At 39.7% G+C, this 8,183-nt stretch overlaps 1 protein-coding gene across 2 annotated transcripts in view; it reads right to left on the reverse strand.

Annotated features, from left to right (window-relative positions):
• Nucleotides 1-7,870, reverse strand: part of LOC102484104 (E3 SUMO-protein ligase RanBP2) — a 67,097-nt gene extending 59,227 nt beyond the window's left edge. For both annotated transcript variants that reach the window (XM_014588995.2, XM_014588993.2), the window contains exons 1-4: nt 7,837-7,870; nt 5,408-5,475; nt 4,597-4,708; nt 3,516-3,668 (exon numbers count right to left, since the gene is read on the reverse strand). In XM_014588995.2, the coding sequence (XP_014444481.2) occupies nt 3,516-3,668; nt 4,597-4,708; nt 5,408-5,475; nt 7,837-7,869 (366 nt within the window). In that variant the 5' untranslated portion in view covers nt 7,870. The remainder of the gene's footprint in view (nt 1-3,515; nt 3,669-4,596; nt 4,709-5,407; nt 5,476-7,836) is intronic.
• Between the last annotated feature and the right edge of the window lie 313 nt (nt 7,871-8,183).

Raw genomic sequence — 8,183 nt, forward strand, 5'->3', positions numbered from 1 at the left:
GTCTGGCAGGAAAGCGTTAGCCCCCTAAAGAAAAAAAAAAAAAAAAAAAAAAAACACCTCTCCAAAAAAAGTTTACGGTGCAGGGATCAGCAGTCAGCGTAATGGCTATGTCGTTGGACTTCCATGTAGTCAACCGCAGTTCGAGTCCCGAACCTGGTGGCTTAAACGCACGGCAGGCGCTGTGTGCGTGTATCTATGATCCTGAGAGGAGAATGGAGGAGAAGGGATTGCGGCGTGGCCATCCCTCCTGGGGGGTGATTTCTCGCTTTCTGTCTCTGTCTCTCTGGCAAGCGCACGTGTCCTGTTAATGGTGCATGCCAGCCAGTTACATAGTGGTTAAGGCACTGGATCCCACATGGCCAACTGCACGGTCTAAGTCCCAGACCTGGCAGTTTGAAAATCACACCTGGCACATGTGCATGCATGCCCCCAAATACTCAAAGAATGGAGGAAGAAGGGACTGTAGCATGGCCATCCCCCTGCGGGGGACAGGGGAGGGTGATTTCTCATTTTCCCCTCTGTCTCTCTTCAGCAAGTGTACACACCCTAGACTCAAAACAAACAAACAAAACAGTTAATGGGAAGCCAGCTGGTACTGTGGCAGTTAATCCAGCTGTGTCCAGGACTTAAACTCAGTGGCTTGAAACTCAACACCAGGTACATGTGCATGCATGCTCAGAATGCCAAAAACAGGAAAGGAAAAGGGACTGCAGCATTACAGTACCTCACGAAGGTGCTTTCTCATTGTTTTCCTCTCTATCTCTCCTTAGGGAGTGTATGTACCCTCTAGCAAGTTAAAAAAAAAAAATTAGGGGACCAGCTTATGGCGTGGAGGTTGCCACACTGGACTCCCACATGGCCGACCACAGTTTGAGTCCCAAACCTGGCAGCTTGCTTTCTCACTCTACCTTTCTCTTTGGTCAAAATTAAAGACTAATGATGATAACAAACAAATTTTTTTAAAAAGTTAATGGTTAGGGCCCACTCAGTGCAGTGGTTAAACGAGCTGGATCTCATTTGGCTCACTGAGTTCAAGTCCAACATGCACGGAGGAGATGCCTGGCATGCATGAATGCCCAAAGGTCCCACTGGGATAGAGAAATGGCAGAGGGAGAATTGTGACATGTCCACCCCAATGAGGGATCCTTTCTTCTGTCTCTCCCTGAGTAACAACATGAGCCCTCCAGCAATAAAGAAGGAAAGAAAAAATTTAACAGTTAAAATGTGCACCACATTCAAACCACTAACTACTACTCAGCAGTCAATGAACAAATTACCGACAGACACAAATCAGACAGATTTCAAGTTACATTACTAAATGAAAAAAAACGAAAAAACTTCACAATTCCATTTAGATAACATTTTAAAATTATAACAGTGTAAACACAGAATGGATTAGTGATTGTGAAGTTAGGAATGATGGGAAGAAGGTGGTAGTTATGAGAACAAAAGGGGTGGTATGACAGAGATCTCCATGGTAATGAAACAGTTCTGTATCTTGGCTGCAGCAGTAGATACAGAAATCTACGCGTGGGACGAGCAGATGACAGGGTGGTTAGGAGCGCTGGACTCCCACATGGTTGACCGCGGTTCGAGTCCCGGACCTGGTGGCTTGCTTGTTCACTTTCCCTCTCTCTCTCTCTCTCTGTCCCTCTCTGGTCAAATTAAAATAAATTAAATTAAAAGTAAAGTTAAATAAAATAATTCTTTTAAAAAATAAAGAAATCTACATGTAATAAAATAAAGATAACTATGTGTACACAATGTATCAATGCCAAAATCCTGATACAATCACTGAGAAAAAAATGATAGGTGTGTACAAGAGCTCTTCTATCTTTGCAAGGAAAGGGCACATGAACAACAGGGGGAGGAGGGGGCAGGGAGGGAGGGAGGAGAGAAAGTACCTTCCATGGGAAATTGTCACACTGCAATCCTTTTTCTTCTGTCTCTCCCTGCTTTCGGGATTTTATGCACACACACACACACACACTCACACACTCAGCATGTTTATCAAGCTGCTGTGTCCAGGACATTTGGCCATGTGGGATCCAGCTTCCTTAACCACCAGGCTATGGAACTAGCCCAAAATAAAAAGAATTTTAAAGTCTATCAGAAGCATAAATAATGCTCCTATACATTTATAATACATTTAATATTATACATATGATAATGTATATATTAACAATCTTTTTCAAATTTTTATTCAAGTTTATTATTAACGATTTTAACTTGACCAGAGAGAGGGGGAATGTGAGAAACCAAGCGGCCAGGTCTAGAACTTGAACCGTGATTGGCCATTTGGGAGTCTAGCACCTTTAACTGCCAGCCCCAAGATTAACATAATTTTTTTTCCTAAAGAGAGATTTTAGCTATAGCATGCATGCTCACCAGAGAGACAGAAAGTAGGGGGTGGTCACACCACAATCCCTTCTCTTCCATTCCCTCTCAGGATCTCAAGCATGCACGCACACACACCTAGTGTGAGTTTTAAGCCACCAGGTCTGGGACCTGAACCACAGTCAACTATATGGGAGTCCAGTGACATAGCCATTATGCTGTCTGCTGATTCCAACGTAACTGTAATATTACATAACAACATGTATTTAAAGTGTGTTTGCCTAGCACACTTAAACTGACTTTCTCCAGGATACGTACTCAGTAAATTATACTTTACACAATACAGTGATAATTGGGACCAGTTAATATATTAGCAAGAACTTCCTATATTTAGTAATTATTTCTAACATACTATAGGGAAAACATCGTGAATCTATTGCTTGAAAAACTTCACTATCCCATAGATAATCCTTTCTATTTTAAGAGAGTTATTAGAAAACTCTTTTCTACAATAAACCTAAACCATCACCCTATAGGTAACAAATCTCAAAAATTTTACACTAGACAGAATTTAATTTAAATCTTAGTTTCACCATTAGCTAAAAACGTATAAAGCTCCTAAATTATTATCCCAGAAGGGTAAATGAGATATCACTTGTACAGCTGAACAGTACCTAACAGTACATAATAAGACAATAGATGTTCAAAAAGGATCAGAAATTTCTTTTTTTGAGAGATTTTTACTATAGGGCATGTGTGCTTATTGGAGAGACAGAGGGACAGAAAGTGAGAAATCACTTTGTGAAGTGGAGGGATACCCACATTGCAATCCTTTCTCCTCCATTTACCTCTCAGGATCTTGGGCACACATGCACACATGCCTGCATAGTTGCCAGGTCCAGGACTCGAACTGCGATTGACTGCATGGGAGTCCAGTGATGTAACCATTACACCATTTGCTGGTCCCGTAGAACCAGAAATTTACAAAAAAGTAAAAACACACATACCAACACCACCTCCCTTCTACCCCACCCCACCCCACCACACATACCGGACACTCCTCTCCCTACACACACACAGTCTGGTTTAAGGTATGCTACTGAAAAGTCATTTATACTCCAGATATTAGAAATGGTTGTGTCCTAAATTTTCTCCTTTTACATGTTTTGTTGCTTTACCTTTAGTTTATAAATTGCAGGACTTCCTGGGAAAAGTTTAGCTGCTCTTTCAACCCAGTACTTGGCTCTTCCATCAGTAACATCATTTTTGCAAAGCAATTCTGCAATCTTCAGCACAAGGTCTTTTTGTGTGGGGTTTAATTCCACTGAACGCTGATGTCGGAAAAGAAATAATACATTAGTAAATAATAAATTGTAAAACATATGTATACAGATTCATACAAAAGTTAAAAAATTGTAACTACACCCATTAAAAATTATTTCTAGATGATGATGTGTTATCTCACAGTTGTTAAAATTAAAGTGTTGGGAATTTTTAGAAAGGAATCAAATAAAAATTATGACTTTATTTTAAATTTAACACACACACACACACACACACACACACCTAAAAATACCATTTTGAAACATGGTAGACTTAAAATGTGTGTTCCTTTGGGCCAAATAATTTAAAATCTGGGGTTGGGCCAGCAGGTGGCATGGTGATTAAAGGCGATGGACTCCCACATGGTTGACCATGGTTCGATTCCCGGACCTGGCGGCTTGTGTGTTTTGTCTCTCTTGCTCTTCCCCCCCAACCCCCGTCCCTCTCTGGTCACCTTAAAAAATAAATAAATAAAGTTAAATAAAATAATTCTTAAAAAAAAAAAAAAAATCTGGAGTCAGAGGTGCTGTGGTGGTTAGGGTGCTGGACTCCCATAGAGCCAAGTGCAGTCCGAGTCCTGGACCTAGTGGCTTGGAAATCATGCTGGATTCATGTGTACGTGTGTCCCAAATCCTGAGAGCATGAAGAGAAGATATTGCGGAGTGGCCATCCCTCCGGGGGTTAACTTCTCACTTTCCCTCTCACTGTCTCTCTGTCCCTCTCCACCAAGCACACACATCCTATGGCAAAAACCTTAAAAAAAAAAAAAAAAACAGTAATTTAAAACCTGTTCCAGTGTGTGTTACCTTATGGTACTATGATACCAATGCTTGTTTCATGAGAGCTATAAGATTTATTTAATTATTCATTACTACACTACTCTGGGGACTCACATGTTTGGCAGTGGAAAGGCTAAACTTTAATCCTAGGACTTACCTTATAACATTCAACAGCTTTGCATACATTTTCCTCCATTTCATAAAGAAGACCCAGAAATCTGTGAGCTTTGGGATCTCTCTCTTGCACATTAATATATGTACATATGTATCTGTTTTAAAAAGTTATATAAAAATAAAGAATCTTTAAAGTATTTAATTTATAACTATATTTAAGTGCTCACTGTAGAATACATCTTAAACCAAAGCAACCATTAAAATAACTTATATTGTTCAGTTATCACTTTTATACTGGAACATGCAGATATAATTTAAAAGCATTCATAGAATGACATGGATACTTAAATACTTTACAATACTTAAATCAGAAACATATAAAGATTTGACAGTATACTTACTTTATTAAAAAAAATATACCAATTGTTTTTTCCAGTGTTACCATACATGAGAAATGGGCATAAAAATTGCTTTTTCTTCTAATCACATTTTGTTAAAGCATTAAAGATATTTGCATATAAATTAAAAAGTAATCACAGTAAAGATTTTTAAAGTTATCAAATGCGAAATACTAAGATCAACAATTTCCCATATAATAACTGAGAGACTACATTTACCCTCTAACCCAAGACAATTTTTAGATAAAGAATGTTAAGCCAAAAAATTTCTTGCCCTACATACACAGGCAGCAGCACTAGGCTAGTCCTTAACATGTGTCTGGGAGAGTGGTACATCCCCTATTCCAGGACACTTAGGCAGAAATGCTGAAGAACATTCATATTTATTAACTACTTCGAAGAAGGACATGAGGTTTTGTAAAACTAAAGCATGTTTATTTACAGTTCAACACTTACTTTTTAGCAAGATCATATTCTTTAGCTTCATAGTACAGCTTCGCAAAATAAAATCCTTTCATTGACTTCTAAAAAAAAATTAAAGGGGTATTTATTTTTCATATTTTCAAGTATTTTTCAATTTATTTTAAAAAGATTAAGAATATATTAAAATATTTTGTTGACTTAAAAGGTAAAGAAAGAGGCTGGCGGGGGGTGGTTAAGGGCGCTGGACTCCCGCATGGCCAACCATGGTTCAAGTTCCAGATCTGGAGGCTTGCTTTCTCTCTCTCTCCCCCACTCCCTCTCTGGACAAATTTAAATAAATAAATGAATGAAGAAAGTTAAATATTAAAAAAAACACACACACACATAAAAAGTAAAGGAAAATGCTTGAAAAATGCACAATCTAAAAAATGATTCCACGTTTTCCAAGTCCTATCATAAAACAAAAAACTAGGGACCAGCAGTTAGCATAATGGCTATGTCACTGGACTCCCATGTAGTTGACCGCGGTTCAAGTCCCGGACCCGGTGGCTTAAACTCACGCCGGGCATGTGTGCATGCGTGCCCAAGATCCTGAGAGGAGAATGGAGGAGAAGGGATTGCAGTGTGGCCATCCCCCCTGAGGGGTGATTTCTCGCTTTCTGTCTCTCTGTCTGTCTGGCGAGCGCACGCGCCCTATAGCAAAAACCTCTAAAAAAAAAAAAAAAAACAAAACCTAAATTTACGCAATATCAAGACAAGCAGACATCAGAATCTATATCTGCCTTGGAAACCTTAGAAAGCATGTGGTATCACATTCTCACTTTACAGATTAAGTAAACAGAAGCCCAGCTTCTCTAAAGGTGGAGAGATACACCAGAAGCCCTCTTTTCCAACCAGGAGTAAGCCTCTAGGCTCAATGTTTCAGCAAACATTTCAGGAAGTGGGTATTTAAGGGACTGTAGACTCCCCATCCAGGCTCTCTACATATCAGTATTTCCCACAAGAGATAAAAAGGCAGAAGTAAAAATTAAATTCTCAGGAAATAAACCAAGTCTACTCTCTGGCTCTTTATTTCCACAAACTCTGAGGTCCAGAACACTGGTACACATGAGATTATGTTCTACCCATGTGATAAAGCTATCAAACATCTTCCTGAATACTATAGAAATAAAAAATGTATTTAGTTTTAAAAAAATGTACAGGCGATAGAGTATGTTTTCATATATATGTATGTTTTTGAATAAGCATATATGAAACTTGTGTTGTATTTTAAGTTTTAAATCTTCTAAGAAACTCCTATTACCCACGACAGGAAATGATACAACGTCGTTTCTGCCCAATGCTCCCAATGTCAAATGAAGAAACTCAATGAAAGCAGTTAAAAAGAGGAATAACTATAATTCTTCATCTAGTTATAGAAAAGATTTTTCTAAATTTCTAAGGGCAATGATTTTTAAGGGAAATATATTCCTTTTGTTTTTGTTATTTCTTTTTTTTTTTTTGAAAAGGGCATGTGCTCTAGACAGAAAGCGAGAAATCACCCCCAGGGGGGATGGCCAGGCCGCAATCCCTTCTCCTCCATTCTCCTCTCAGGATCTTGGGTATGCACGCACATGCGCCCGGCTGAGTTTAAGCCACCGGGCCTGGGACTCGAACCGCGGTCAACTACATGGGAGTCCAGTGACACAGCCATTATGCCAACTGCTGATCTCTATTCCTTTTGTGAAGAAAGGAAAAGGTATCACTAAAATCAACCAGTGAAAGGATTAAACCCCAAAAGAAGGGTTTCTTTCATAGCCATAGTGGTTACAGGAGCAGGTTCCCATATGACCTACCACACTTTGAATCCCACCTGTGGAGGCTTGAGAAACAGGGAATGTGTGTGTGCCCCAAATACAACGGGATGAAGAAAAGACTGAAAGAGATTATGGTGTAAACATCCCATTGGGAGCATGCCTTCTTCCCCCACTTCTGTCTCTAGCAAATGCACATGCCCACAGGCAAGCCAAAAAATAAAAACAAAAACAAAAAAGGATAAACTCACTGAAATGAGATGTTACAATTAAATACAAACTTGAAGTTTGCAAGCTCTGGTGCCCACCTGAATTCTATCTACCCTTGTATCTGATCTTATCTAGGGAACCATATTTTTTAGGAGCACTAACATAAAAATAAAATTCATATATCTGAGGATGCACAAAATTTAGGATTCGTTCACTGTACCTACTATTCACCAGGCAGACACTGGGGAAGCTGTAGTAAAGAAAAAGCCTATCTTCCTAAAGCCTATGGTGGGTGACAAGCAGAGTGGGATGAGGGTGAGACTTGCCAGTACCCCATCTATTACTTAGTAGGCCTCATTTTATAAAAATACAGATTGGTACAGGGCTCACAGAAGAGACAGAGAGAGAAAGTGAGAAATCGCCCCCCCAGGGGGATGGCCACACCGCAAATCCCTTCACCTCCATTCTCCTCTTGGGACTTTGGTCACACATGCACATGCATCCAGCGTGTTTCCCAAGCTGTTGGGTCTGAGACTCGACTGTGCAGTCAGCCATGTGAGATCTGGCACCTCAATCTCCAAGTCACCTGCTGGCCCCTAGTATTTCACATGTTAACAAATCAAAAAAAACAGTATTTATCTTACAAATCACAAGTATTCTTTTTTTGGAGAGATTTTTGCTATAGGGTGCATGCACTTGCCAGAAATAAAGAAAAAAAGTGAGAAATCATCCCCCCAGGGGGATGGCCATGCCGCAATCCCTTCTCCTCCATTCTCCTCTCGGGATCTTGAGCACGAACGCACACG

The sequence above is a fragment of the Tupaia chinensis genome, unplaced genomic scaffold (assembly GCF_000334495.1).
Source record: "Tupaia chinensis unplaced genomic scaffold, TupChi_1.0 Scaffold000041_1, whole genome shotgun sequence".
NCBI lineage: Eukaryota > Metazoa > Chordata > Mammalia > Scandentia > Tupaiidae > Tupaia > Tupaia belangeri.